Below are 15,737 nucleotides of genomic sequence, written 5' to 3' on the forward strand. Positions count from 1 at the left end.
GAATTACTTGGCGTGTCATATATCAACGGAAACATCTCAACGAGTAGAATCTATATATAAGACCCTTCTTTAAAAATAGAGTATGTTGTCAAGTCAAAATTCCCTTGCAAGATCAGTGTAGCCCCTGGTGCTGCTTGGGTTGACATCAATGACAACCTCAGATCATCCTTAGATATAGGGGAGGTTATAATAAAAAATAGTCTTATAAGATAGTCCCTAGTTATTGTTGATAACTTCATAGGGGATTTAAGACTGACTAATACTCAGTATGATATTATCTAGTTCTCTGCATAAATAATTGAATATATGAAGCAATACATAATGAATTAAGCACATTAAAAACTTACAAGAAGACAAAACTATAGTAGGAAAATTCAAAATCCTTTCATTAGATTTGCAATTCTCCAACTCAGTTACAATTCCGTTCTCAATGTTCATAGAAGGGTTTGGCCCATAATAAATCGAATATGGAGTTATTTATATAAAAGCTAAATATCTTCTATAGATATTTCTGACAAAATCTTACAAAAATAGTACAAAATAATAGGAAATTAAAAACTGCTAAGTAGTCGCACTATCTTTTAGGAATCTATTGATAGCTGGTCCCCAAAAGGTCTTGCCTAGCTGTATATCGGTTGAAGATGAAAATTACTCAATTAATTCGCAGAAGTGATCCCATATTTCTTCACTTGGTATGGTGAGATTCACCAACTTCCTATAAACTTCATCTACTTGTATATCTTTCTCAAAAGTGGGCTTATTTATAAAAAAAAAAAAAATATTTCATGCTTAATGGTCAAGTCAAAGTCTAATGCTTCCAATGCTTGCTTCCCTATAATGTGCTCTTTTATGCCACAAAAACTTGATTTATCAGTTTCTTTGCTGTAAAGTTACTTGTAGTAATCTTCCAAACTAATAATCCTATAATTTGGAGCAAATAATCCTAGAAATCCTCTCTGGTTAAGTAAATTAAACTTGAAATGAAATCTTTGAACAAAGGTCCTTAATACTTGACATTTTGTTTCAAGTTGTGTCATCAAGTTCTTCTTTTGGAGAACCTTTTTGATCTCCAAAATGGTTTATGTTCTCTCTAAAATTTGTATCTGCTCCAACTCTGTCCTTCTCTTTGAATTAAGAACCCTCATCATATCAGTAGCCTCACTAGGTTTATCTTTAAGCAACTATTTCACTTCATCAATGGCTACTTGACATTTGTTGATGAATTCCTCGTGCTTGAAAATGATCTGAATGGATAGCCATATTTCAGGTTATGGCTTGACTAATATTTGACCAAATTCTTTCCCTGGCTTGGGCCAAGGTCTCTTGCATTAGTGACTAACTTTGCAATTCTTTGATCCTTCTATTCAGCTTGTGTTTTCAGCGTCTCCTCAACATACAAACTGTCATTTTTTTATTTTATGTGCTTCCAAAGTCTGAAATTTCTTATGGATCCTCTCATTCTCTTTCTTTTGATGAATGAGTTCCTGTGAAAGTTTGTTCAAATCCTCTGTTGTCAATGTAGATTCCCCTGTTACTGATGAAGATGTAATAGGAATAGTTATGATGGGGGCTATAGATAATTGAGTAAATTTCACTTTTTCTTTGAGCAAATTCTCAATGTGTTCCTCCATGGTTTTAATCTATACATTTTTCTCAATTATCAGTTTGAGAATTTCTTCCTTATGTTGTTCAAACTTTGTTATTTCCTTAGTTTGGGGGTCCTCTGTAGAAGTCATTTTAAACTATTTTCTCAATGATGTAATATATGTGTTCTTTCTTCTGATTATATATTCTACTATGTTTACATCAATAAGGTCATATCCCATTTTAATGACTAACTCCTCCTATGACTTAACCCTATTATGCTTCACTAGAGATGATATTTTCTCAATTTTCAATTGAGACTGGACATTTGATAGAATAGTTTTAAGCTTATAAAGTTTCATAGCAGTGTTGGTCATGGTTGAGAAAAACATCTCACCAGAATGCCTATGCATGTCCATTTGGTCAATTGGATGAATCTGATTGGCATCAAATGAGAATATAATTTTCTTATAATCAATAGAACCCTTGGGAAAAGGTACTTGAGCCTACAGAAAGGCCATCTGCATTCTTCCATTCTCACTGTCAAACGCTGTCAGTAACCTATGTTGTGAAGTGGGAGTCTATTTCCATAACTGTGCATAGACATTAGCAATTAAAGCTTCATTCTTTTTCCTGATCTCAAGAAAGTTAGTGAAAACATTTGAATCCTCTGTTTCACTTGGACCAATAGAGTGAGTAATTTCTAGAAAATTTTGTGAAGTGGAAGAGGAAGGAGTAGTAATTACATGCTCCTTAGTGCCTATAGACACCTGTGAATCATCCAAATTGATGACCAGTAGGCTTCTTTTGAACTTGAGTTGCAGTAATAGTAGTAGATTTTTATTCAACCCTTGGTTTCTTATGGTAGTGGATGAACTCCTTTTCTACCATTGATGATGATGATGATCCTTCACTAGGCCTTTTGTTTATCTTAGTTTGAGAAACTAGAGTCTGATGAGTAGAAGGAGGTAAGACTTGTTCCTCTACTTCTTCAAGAGTATTCTCTTCCCACTATTCCTGATCTCTAAATTTCTCAATTTTAGGCCTAGGTGTGTGATTATAAGGAGTATTATTAAGCTCAACCCTTAAATATGAAATAATACTAAATGGATCGTAGGACCAAGTGAAGCTGGGTTGAAACACCATCTGTTTGAATATAGAGCCAACCGATCTAGTGTTGCAAATGAATGACCCAACCTGTGATCTAAGCTTAAACTGTGATTTTCTCTTTCCTAAGATGACATGTAACTCATCCATATTCATCATTTGCCTGATATATTCCAAAGAGAAAATTCTCATTGGAACATACTTTGGCAACTTGTATGGATCCAATTCACACCCATATACTCTGATATCTGCGTAGTTCTGGTAGAGATACCAGTCTCTTGTTCTGACTTGATCACTAAGGTGAAAGATCCTCTTGATTTCCGGACCGGTTCTTGGTTCACTTTGACTGCTAAAAAGTTTTTCTATTGGCTGAATGAAAAAGTCTATGAAATTTGCAAATTTGAACTCACTTGAGTTCTTTATGATCAACGAGATCCAATGAATAAGTGATTGATCATTCGGGTGATCATCCTTCTTGTGTAAAACAATGGGTAATTTGTCTCCATGATGAAAAATAAACATGTGAAATAAGACAAAAGAGTATTTGAATACTCCTTTAGTTGTAATATTCATAAGTTTCTCATGCATAGCATCAACCAAAAATTGACTATATTTATACATTAAGGTAGGTTTGTTTTCCTTTGAAAATATAGACAAATATCCTAAGATAGCCTCGTCTACCCATTGATCTGATGGGTAGCCTAATAAGTAGGAAATGAGGGAAATAATTTGCTTGGCTCTCTTTGGAAACATGGATGCTGAGTAAGGAGGATTTTTCTTGGAAAGCTCAGCATCTTCAAGGAGAAAAATATCAAAGATCCGAGTTCTCATAGGGAATGCAAGTTTATGATATAGGTCAATCAGAGTTGCAGGGGAGAAAAATTTGAGGGAATCACTCTCAGGTATCAAAAGCATTTTGTTTATTGTTTTAGTAGTGATGGTTATCAGAATGTCACCATTCTGAGCCACTCCTATTCTTTGCAAGGGATTATACTTAGATTGACACCAAATACCCAAATAAGGGATTGGATGAGCTTGGGGAAACATGTATAGAGGAAGGTTTGATTCCCAAAGGTTTATTTCATCCTCTGAATCAAGGTATGTTTGTCTGAGCCAGTTGTGCAATTCAAGCATCTCAAATTAACACTCACTATCTATGATTTTGAATTATTAGTCAGTTAATGGGATATGGTCAAGGTCAAGAGGATCAGGAGTTTGCAGGTTTTCCTGTGTTGAAGAAAAACCAATGAAATATTTTTCTTTCTTCCTAGGAGTCGTAATATTCGATAGAAACGGTCATATGATAAAACAACAAAGATATCTTGAGAGATGATTCAGGTTGCAGAGTTGTCTCAATAAAAAATGTGCAGGAAAACTAAATAATTTAGAAGTAGTGGAATAGTAATAAAAGTAGTAGTATTGGGGACAATGAACATTTATAGGAAAATTTAAGCTACCGTTACAACAGAAGTCATTAATAATGGGATAATCAGCAAATTAGTGACTTAACAGGAAAGGATTGTAGCAACAAATAAGTATTTACAGTGGAACGTTTAAAACATTTATTCAGCAACGGATAGCGGGAACGGTTATCGAGAATGGCTTCGAAAATAGTGGTGGACACGTGGCATGGAAATATTGGATGAAGGTGGAGTGGAAGGATCAGATGTTGAGCTGGTATGAGAAGAGGCGGGAGAAGGAATAACGATTTCTGAGTGGGGTATAGTGGTAAGTAGTTTAGAGTAGGGGGGTGTGAAAGCTTGAGAGGGCGACATGTAGGTTGCGATCGCACATGGGTGGAAACCACTTTTTGCACGCCTCCTCACCATTAACTCATTTTGTAGGTGGGGCCTACGAAGTGTTTCCCCACTGTTGATCTGGGTGGGAAAATCTTGAACCATTGATTTGAGTTCATTCATTAGCACTTGCCGACCACCGATCATGGCATTAACCACCATGCTCAACTCTTGTGGGCACAAAAGTTCTGATTGGCCAATTCTTTATCAAAGTGACCCAAAATTTGTCCACACATACCAGACTCTCTCGGAGGGTCAACAAGTTCTATATTTTCACCTCTAGGATGTCCTATTATGCCACCTAGGACACCTCTATGTTCCTTTAAGCGAGCGTGCCAAGATGATTTGGTAAGCACTCTACAGTCGGTCCACTAGGCATTTCGGGGTTGAGAAAATGGTCGTACTACTGCAAAGGTATTTCTATTGGCCGAATCTTTGGCAGGATATCGGGAAGTACATTAGATCTTACACTACCTGCACCATTGCCAAACCAACCATCAAGAATAAAGGCCTATATACTCCGCTACCTACCCCTGGTCGACCTTGGGAATCCATCTCCATGGATTACATGTTGGGCCTTCCTTATAATAAGCATGACAACGACTACGTTTTTGTGGTCATCGACAGATTATTGAATATGGCCATTATGGTGGCCTGCCAGAAGAATATCATAGTGGAAGACACTGCTAAAATCTTCTTTGAACGAGTGTGGGTACAATTTTGGATCCCACATTCTATCATCTTAGGTCCAGACAACATGTTCCTAAGTACATTTTCGTCCAGTCTCTGGTCAATGCTGGACACCAATCTCATTAAGTCAATAACTTACATCCCCAAACTAACAGCCAGACAGAGGTTGTCAATAGGATGATCATACACATTCTGCGCATGTACAACTCAAAGCATCAATGCAGATGGGATGAGATCCTCCCCTATGTCCAGCACAGTTATAATTGGGCTCTCCATAGCTTGACTGGAGACAACCATTTTTAGATGGGCTTGGGATTCCAGCCACTATGTCCCATTGATCTGGCCATGCCATTTGCAGCTACTCTGGCAAATTCGGCTCATGTCCAATTTGAAACCGATAAGGCAAACAAATTCATTGAGCACATCCAACATATCTACTAGCAGGTTTAGGACATTCAGGAGAAATCAAGTACCAAGTATAAGCAGCGACATGATCAACATCGGGTATCACACAAGTTTCAGGTGGGCGACAAAGTCTGGTTGCATTTGAAAAAGGAACGCCTTAACAGAGCTTATTGGAAACTCAAACCACTCCGATATAGTCCTTACACCATTACCAAGGTTGTGGGAGACAATGCATATAGCTAAGAATTCCCCCATTTCTCGGCCTACACCCAGTGTTCAATGTGGACCACCTTCGACCATACTTCCCACCATTGCTAGATGCATCAGACATTGCAGAACAACTCACACCTACAGAGCTAAATCCAGATTACATGGAACAAGCCAAAACTGATCGAATCATGGAAACACATATCAAGAACACCCAACAACAAAGGATCAAACTATATCGAGTTGTCAAAGCAGGCCAACTCCTTCACCAGTGCAAGTGGCTCACTAAGGGCCAAGTTCAGCAAAAGTTTCCTCATCTCATGGAGGAACTCAATGCGATGGGGACCATTGCTTCCTAATGGGTGGGGAATGATCCAGGTGGATATTGGTGTCCAGCCGCCTATTCCACTTGGACCCCCACCATTGTTTCTTTCATTTTTTTAGTTTCCTTAATTGTAGAACAATTTAGTATTTTTGGCAACTTTTCGGGTTGTAAACCTCCGAAGCTATTTTGAGGCCCTAAACGATGCTTTTTTGGAAAACTGGGTGCAACATGGGTTGTTGTTTAATGTTACCCACTCAAAAGTTGTATTCTTCAAATAAATATTTCTAACGAGGTATTCTGCATATCAAACAAAGATCATATGCCAAAGTTACAACCTGGGGAATTTGATGTACCAATTCACCCAAACGAGGCCCATAGTTTGTTGCTTCATCTCCTAGGGTTAGGTTTTTGGATGTTTATGGTTTTCCATTGTTTCTCAATAATAAACAGGACTTGGAGCCTCATTGTAACATAGTTCAGAGACATGTAGCCACCACATCTCTTCTCAAAGATAAGCTACCATCGCCCGAGCTAGTCTTATTTCCATTCTGTTTGTAAGCATATTTCAGTATTTGATTTTAATGAAATGAAGTGTTATTTATACTGCATCTTTGTATTTATGGTTATATCTGTAATTTGTTGTGTTCCTGTTTAAATCTCGATCAGTGGTATCAGAGCGGTCTGCTCTTTCTCTATTTTTCCTTGCATGTCCCCAACTAGGTTAGGATGTAAGGAGTTAGGGCTTGAACTGGTCGAACCTTTGGAAGCTCAGCCTTGCAAATCCCAATGGCCTCCCATGGTGGATGAAAAGAAATACGAGGGGGCAGGAGATCCTATCAAAATCTTTCTCGAAGAAGCCCTCGAGCTATAAAGGAGTGCAATGATGGATAACTTTTCCCAGATCCTTCAGCGACTATCCAAGGGTGACACATCTACTTTTGGCAGCTACTCTGGAAGTGCCACACCCTTTAAGGTACAAGTTAACTTTTACATTCCCATATTTGACGATTAGATAGATGCAGACGCTATAGATAAATGGTTAAATATACTATAAGGATATTTTTTTATTCATGATTTTTCCAGCGGGGAAAGGATCACTTTTGCACTTCTCAAAGCAGCCCCCCACGTCAAGGACTGGTGGGAAACCTAATGTGAGCAGAAGGATGAAAATACGAACTCATTATTTTCATCCGCACCCACTTGGAACTCGTTCTAGGATGCCATCAAGGAGTAGTACTACTCTATCAGGAGCTATGAGGATAAATACAGAAAGTGGACAACACTGCGACAGGGAAGGGACAAGATGTGCCAGAGTTTACCAACGTTTTTCATACCCTTTGCACAAAGTTGGATATCAAGGATTCTGAGAAGCATTTGGTTCTCAAGTACCGAGACTGCCTACACAGGTACATCCAGGACGAGATGGAGTTCCTGGACATCTCCTCGCTCCGAACGGCATACTGATATGCCATCAAGATTGAGCAAAAGTTTAAATAGAAGAAGCGATACTTTGGATCTGCGAATCTGAAGTAAGGGAAAGGTGCCCCCAAACTCCAAAACAAAGGAAAAATCCAAGGTGGGGTGGCCGAGGACAACCTGGAAAAGCGGCAAGTAAATAACAACACCACGAAGCCAAAGAAGGAAATGGGAAAGTGGTTTGAGTTTCATAAGAGCTCCACTCACAACACAAGTGAGTGTTGGGCCAGGAATTTACTGTTGGCCGAGCTAAAGGCTTCAGAATAAGATGCATGTTCCTACTCTAAGTCAGAACTCGATAAGGGGAATGACAAAGGGAATCAGATTATCGATGCGAAGCCCAATGCCACCGTTGCCACCACAAAGATCCAGAAGGAGAAACCCGAAGATCGAGAGGAGGAGGAGTGCCTCTTCCACTCCCAGATGTGGGTAAAGAGTTCCTCGCTACAATGCATTTTTGACAGTAGGAGCCAAAAGAACCTCATTTTAGTAGAGGTCATGAATTTGATGGGGTTACCGAGCATAGCACATCGACAACCGTACACCATCGGGTGGCTTCACTAAGGACGGGATCTTCACGTGAGCCAGTAGTGCCGTTGTCCATACAACATGAAGCCCTTGACCGACAAGGTATTATAAGACGTTGCTCCCCTTGATGTTTTTGATGTATTATTAGGCCAACCATACTTATGGAAGTGACATGTTGTGTATGAGTCAAGGCCTCGTGCTATTATTATTACTTTGGGAAATAAGTTGTATAGGATACTTGAGGTAGCACCATCTATCACCATCTCATTGGTTATTACAAAAAAATGTTGTAAGCTCATTTCCAAAACCGAGAAATTAATTTTCCTGATGATACGCCCTCAGGGAAAGAAGAATATGATGCCAACAACCTCCAGACAGGGCCCCTACGCACGAAAACAATAGATGGACAAGGTCGTGGAGGAGTACAAGGACATCATCACCTCCCTCGCAGGGGTGCCTCTACACTATGAGGTCAACCACTCCATCGATTTGACCTCAGGTGTGCCGCTACCCAATGGACCCATCTATCGGCGCTCCGTTCTAGAGAACGGAGAAATCAACAAGTATATTTAGGAGCTACTCTAGAAAGGTCACATCCGACCGAGTTCATCGCCCTATGGGAGCTTGATCGTGTTGGTACAGAAGAAGGACGAGACTTGGAGACTCTGTATTGACTATCAGGAACTTAACAATATCGACTGGAAATCAAGATATCACCAGGTACCAATCGAACCCTCCGAAGCGTGGAAGACTGCCTCCAAAGCCAAGGACAGCCTTTTCAAATGTTTGGTTATGCCTTTTGGGTTGACGAGTGCTCCTGCAAACATCATGAGGCTGATGGATGACATCTTGCGGCCATTCACCAACTAATTTGAAGTGGTATACTTGGATGAGATCCTGATCTTTAGCCAGAGTTCGAAAGACCACCTCCGTCACATCCAACAGGTTCTCAAAACACTACAACAACACAAGATATGTGCTAATTTGGAGAAATGCACTTTTGGCATGACCCAGGTTTAGTATCTGGGATACATTATTGATGAACGAGGGGTGCATGTGGATCCAACCAAGATCCTAGTCACTCGGGATTGGCTAGCTCCAACCACTCTAACAGAACTCTGCAGCTTTCTGGATCTTGCCAATTTCTACTGCAAGTTCATGTTGGGATTTTGTCATATCACTTGGCCCTTCAGTAAAGTCACCGAGGGAGGAGCGAAAGCAAAATTATTTTGGTCTGAATCTCAATAGAAGGCATTCACAGAGTTGAAATATCGCCTCTGCTCTGTACCAGTGCTCAAATTACCAGACTTGCAACAACCATTTGAGATCGAGAGAGATGTCTCTAACTATGCTATTGAGACAGTTCTTACTCAACAACAACATCCAATGGCATATCACAATGAGACACTTTCAGACACAGTTTGGAATTATCCCACTTATGACAAAAAGATGTATTCCATTGTGTAGGCATGCCGAAAATGGAAGCATTACATTTTGGTGAAGGAAATAGTCATCCACACAGACCACCAACACCTGCAGTTCATACAGATGTAAGGGAAGTTGCAAACTGTTGCCATCAGAAGTGGTCCACATACCTGCTACAGTTCCATTTGAATATCAAGTATAAGAAGGGCAACACCAATAATGTTGTAGATTGCCTCAACCAACCACCGATCATGGTGTTAACGATCGTGCTCAACTCTTGTGGGCACGAGACTTCTGATTGGCCAATTATCTAGAAAATTAACCCAGAATTCGTCCACGCATATCAGACGCACTTGGAGGGTCAGCAAGTTCTAGATTTTCATCTCCAGGATGCCCTATTATGCCATTTGGGACACCTTTGTGTTCCTTCAAGCGAGCTTGCCAAGATGATTTGGGAAGCACACTACAGTCAGACCACTGGGCATTTCGCAGTCGAGAAAATGGTGGAAGTACTGCATAAGTATTTCTATTGGTCGAATCTTCATTAGGATGTCGAGAAGTACATCATATCCCACACTGCTTCGCCATTGCTAAACCAACCATAAAGAAGCAAGGCCTCTAGACTCTGTTGCCTACCCCTAGTCGACCTTGGGAATCCATATCCATGGATTACATGTTTGGCCTTCCTTCTACTAAGCATGGAAATGACTGTGTTTTTGTGGTTATCGACAAATTCGCGAAGATGGCCATTATGGCAACCTGCAAGAAGAATATGACAGCAGAAGCCACTACTAAACTCTTCTTTGTATGATTGTGGGTACAGTTTGGAATGCCACAGTCTATCATCTTAGATCAGGACAATAGGTTCCTTAGTACATTTTGTTGCAATCTCTGGTCGATGTTGAACACCAAGGTCACTAACTCCACAACTTTCCATCCCCAAACTGATGGCTAGACAAAGGTCGTCAATAGGATGATGGTACACATTCTACGCATGTACAATTCAAAGCATCCATGCACATGGGATGAGAGCCTCCCCTAGATCCAGCACAGCTATAACCAGGCTCTCCACAACTCGACTGACCACAGCCCTTTTCAGGTGGGCTTGGGATTCCAAACGCTATGTCCCATTGATGTGGCCATGCCATTTGCAGCCACTTCGACAGATTCAGCTCACGTCCAGTTCGAAACTGATAAGGAAAACAAATTCATTGAGCACATCTAACATATCTACGAGCAGGTTCATGATATTCTGCAGAAATCGAATGCCAGGTGCAAGTAGCGACATGACCAACATTGGGTGCCACACAAGTTTCAGGTGGGTGACAAAGTTTAGTTGCATTTACAAAAGGAACTCCTTATGGGAACCTACCAGAAACTCAGACCACTCCGATATGGTCCTTACACCATTACCAAGGCTATGGGAGACAATGCATTTGAGCTCAACATTCCCCCATTCCTTGGCTTCCACTTAGTGTTCCATGTGACCGCCTTCGACCATACTTACCACCATTGCTAAAGACATCAAACATTTCATAAAGCTCACACCTAGAAGGTTAAATCCATATTGCATGGAAGAAGCCACAACTAATAAGATCATGGACACACAGATCAAGAACACCCGACAACAAAGGATCAAACTATATAGAGTTGTCAAAGTAGGCCAACTCCTTCACCAGGGAAAGTGGCTCACCAGCGACCAAGTTCACTAGAAGTTTCTTCATCTCATGGAGGAACTCAACGCAATGGGGACCATTGCTTCCTGACAAGGGAGGAATGATCGAGTTGGATATTGGTGGCCACCTGACTATTCCACTTGTACCCCCACAATTGTTTTTTTTAGTTTTTAAGTTTCCTTATTTGTAGTACAATTTACTATTTTTGACAGCTTTCGGGTCATGAACTTCAGAAGCTACCTCAAAAGTTGTAGTCCTTTGATAGATCTTTCTAACGAGGTATTGTGCACGTTAAATGGAGATCGTATGCCAAAGTTATGACCCTGGGAAGTTGATGTACTAATTTACCAAAACGGGGCCCATAGTTTGGCACGTCATCTCCTGGGGTTATGTTTTTGGATGTTTAAGGTTTTCCATTGTTTCTAAATAATAAATAGGCCTTGGAGACTCATTATAACATAGTTCAGAGGCATGTAGCCGCCATATCTCCTTTTAGAGATAAGCTACCATCACCCGGGCTAGTCTTATTTCCATTATGTTTGCAAGCATATTTCAGTATTTGATATTAACGAAATGAAGTGTTATTTCTACCACATCTTTGTATTTATGGTTATATCTATAATCTGTTTCATTTGTTTTGAAATCCGGATCAAGTAATGGAGGAGATAAACTTGTAGGTCACTAATAGATTGAGAATTGACCTATATCATGTTGCGAGGACTTGTATCGATTTTCCATCTTTTGTAAAACCTTCATTAGGACAGGATTCCCAATCAACTGTAGATTCGAATGCATATACATTCTTACAACTTTTTGTTATCAAGGAAGCCAATTCCAATTATATATGGGTATTGAAAATGTGGAGCTAACCACTGGATATAAATTTAATTTTCCACCATTTAATGTGATTCAAGCTTTTGGATTTATATGTTAGAGAGTAAAATCTCTTGTAGGATGGAGAAATCTTGAACATTTTTCTTTTGCCTCATAAAATTTCATGAAATGACGTTCCAAATGAGGTTCTTGCATGTTCAAATTCAATTATATGAATGTATTTCCAACAAATATAAGTGTGTTGCCTTATTATTTTCAAGGATGCTTTCAAGAATTGTTAAGTTTTGGAAATTGTTTTTTCATTTAGATTTAAAATGAGTTTGGTGTTAGCTTTTAAAAAATTGGAACTTTTCTTTTTTTCCATGAAGAAAAATTATTTAAGGTAATTAAAATCATTATTTGGGAACTTTGAATGATGAAACCACCTTAAAAGAACATTTAAAATGATTTTGTTTATTTTTTAAATATCTTTTCATATTGTCTCTAGAGAGACAATTGTCAGAATTATGGACATATAGTCTCTGTAGAGACAATATGTTTTTAATCTCAACTATTGTCCCTTAAGAGACAAAAATGTAATTATCTCTAAAGAGACAAAATTGAAGTGTCTATAGAGAGGAAAATGAAATTGTCTGTAGAGAGACAAATGAAATTTTCCCTAGAGAGACAAATAAAATTATCTCTCAAGAGATAATTTATCTGTGTCTTTATACATACAATAATAATATGTGTTCTATATTGTCTTTATATAGACAATTTTTTAAGACAATAATTTTGTGACACTAATTTTGAGACATCGACTTAAGGATAATATTTAAGACAATACACAAGTTTGTTTTTGTCTCAAGTTAAGACAATTGACTCAAAAATTGTCTTAAATATTGTCTTAAAACCCCCCTACATGTGTTAGTGCTCTCGTGGACATTTAGATGGAAACATTTTCTATTAGGATTTGGGTTTTTTTTTGGATACTTGATGAATATTAGGATATCATAGGATTTGGAAATGTAAACGTAATGGGCTTGCAATGAACAGATTCAAATGTCACCAAACTCCACATCAAACGTTGTTATGAGGTTGTAAAGGGTTGAAATTCAGAACCCCAAATTTTTCCTTTTATATGGGGATGTCCTAATCATTTTTGTTGTCATCATCTTTATCATGATCATCATGATCATCAAAGGAATATTAAGCATGATCACCATCATCATTAGCAATCTTATACTAATAAACACATATTGCCATCATCCTTGTCCTCCTCCTCTTCCTAATCAGTTTCATTGTCACCATCATGATCATGATCATCAAAAGAATATCATCATGATCATCAAAGGAATATTAAACATAACCATTGTCATCATTAGCTAGCTTATACTAATATAAATATATTGTCAACATCAACATCAAAAACCTTGTTTAAGAAAATTGAATTATCCGCCGCCTCCTCTTCCTCTTTTTACTAATGTTATCATCATTGTATTTTTCATCATCATTACCATGTGTTTTTAATATCAATTGATTTTATATTAAATATTTAAAAAATTGACATCATCATTATTTTGATCATGGTCATTATCATTAACGTCATCCATGATATCATCATCAACAAGAACTTTATTATAATAACATATTTAAAAATATATTCGAACTTTATTATAATAATATATTTAAAAAGATATTCAATATTTTATCGATGGTAAGAGAATTTCTTTTAAATATGAATAAAAGTATTTTATGATGTCATTTGGTCGTGGTCATCAACCACATTCATGACGCGGATTTTTATTTTTATATCGTACGCGGATGCATGACGCATTCGATGTTCTGCTTTTATTTATTTTTATACCGTATGCGGCTGAATGACACATTTGATGTTCTGTTTTTATTTTTATATCGTACACTGATGAATGAGATATTCGATGTGCAGATGAAGAAATGAGATATTCGACGTGTAAATTAATAAAGGAGTTGTTTTTAGTTTTTGTTTAAAAAATAAATTTAAATAACACAAATGCGAATGTCATTTCAATTTTTTTTCAATCAAATTCCAAGACAATAAAAAAATCATACTAAAAACAACTCCATTATGAAATATATTTAAAAAAAAAACCTAAATTCCACACCGACCCACTGAACTACCCCTTCAACTGCGGTAGTTTTGTGAATTACATATTGACGGCTTTAAAGAGGAGAGGAGAGCACCTTCCTTTCCAAACATAGAGCGAGTGCACTACTTACAAAGGGTGTCTCTAGCTTTGCCTGCATTAACATTAACAGTAGGCATTCTTTGTATTTTCTCCCCTTTCTTCTTCATATGGTTATTGCACAAGAGAAGGGTTAGTGCCACATTGCCACCAGGCCCCCCTGCATGGCCCATCATCGGAAATCTGCACCAATTGAAACTGCCTGCTCACCGTAATCTTAAAGCCCTGGCTCAGAAATATGGTCCCATTTTGTTTCTCCGCTTGGGCTCCGTCCCTGCAGTCGTAGTTTCTTCTTCTGCGACAGCAAAACAGTTTCTCAAAACTCATGATTTCATCTTTGCCAGCCGACCACCAACCGCTGCTGGGAGATTAATGTTCTACGATTGTAAAGATGTGGGGTTCTCTCCGTACGGAGATCACTGGAGGCATGTGAGAAAAATATGCGTATTAGAACTCCTGACTGCCAAAAGAATCGAGACCTTCAGGCACGTGCGAGAGGAAGAGGTGTCTGCCATGATCCAATCAATATGGGAGGAGAGTAAGAGCGGAATACTGAGCGTGAATGTGAGCAAGGCCGTCACTACTGTCAACTCCAATATAATTTTGCGGATACTGGCGGGGAGGAAATTTAGTGACGGTGATTTGGGTGGCGAATTCAAAGGGTTCAAGGATCTGATGGTAGAGATGACTTCATTCCGTATGTGGATTGGCTTGATTTGCAAGGTATCAATCAACGCCTCAAGAAGCTCCGTAAAGCATTCGATGGATTCGTCGAGAGAATGATAAACGAGCATGTTAATCTCAATCATTTCAATTTGCAGAAAGGCGCAGACGCAGAGCCTTGCGTTCAAGACTTCGTGGGTGTGCTGCTCCGAATGGCTGAGACGGACACCAATATCACACGGGAAACCATCAAGGCCCTTGTGATTGTATATCTTGGGATTCTGCTTTTTTATATTATTTGGCATCCTCATTCTTGAACTTCAGTCCATCATCATTTTGCATTAATTGGATTTGTATGTGTATGTGTGTAGGACATGTTCGTGGGTGGCCTGGAGTCGACGTCCACTACGTTTGAATGGGCAATTAGTGAGCTGCTCAGACATCCCAATGCAATGACGAGATTGCAGGAAGAAATTGAATCGGTCGTTGGCAAACATGGTAGGGTAAAGGAGTCGGATTTGGCAAGCATGAAATACCTCCACTGTGTGGTGAAAGAGACTCTCCGATTATAAACGGAACCGTAGGAGACAAAGGCACTGTTTCTCTTTATTTGCAATAGTTTTCCACGCACGATTTCACTTCTGTCTACAGGATTTGCTACATCTAATTATGTCTTGGTAGGAATAAATTCCATATTCTCCACGGCTGATCGAAATTCTATATTTGTCGGTATTATTTCGAAGAATACTTTAAAATATACAAGTGCACAATCAGTTTACAATTTCTTATTGTGGTAGGAAGGTATTCCACTTTTTTT

General features: G+C 38.8%; 1 protein-coding gene across 1 annotated transcript in view; it reads left to right on the top strand.

Moving 5' to 3' along the window:
- The window catches only part of LOC149252110 (cytochrome P450 750A1-like), a 31,161-nt gene extending 15,669 nt beyond the window's left edge, over nt 1-15,492 (top strand). Inside the window, exons 2-4 of the mRNA XM_089454078.1 lie at nt 14,241-14,980; nt 15,079-15,186; nt 15,292-15,492. Coding sequence (XP_089310204.1) covers nt 14,241-14,980; nt 15,079-15,186; nt 15,292-15,492 — 1,049 coding nt within the window. The remainder of the gene's footprint in view (nt 1-14,240; nt 14,981-15,078; nt 15,187-15,291) is intronic.
- The last annotated feature ends 245 nt before the right edge of the window (nt 15,493-15,737 follow it).

This window comes from Pinus tabuliformis, chromosome 7 (genome assembly GCF_031772625.1).
Source record: "Pinus tabuliformis cultivar Carrire ecotype Pingquan chromosome 7, CPIR1, whole genome shotgun sequence".
NCBI classification, from domain to species: domain Eukaryota; kingdom Viridiplantae; phylum Streptophyta; class Pinopsida; order Pinales; family Pinaceae; genus Pinus; species Pinus tabuliformis.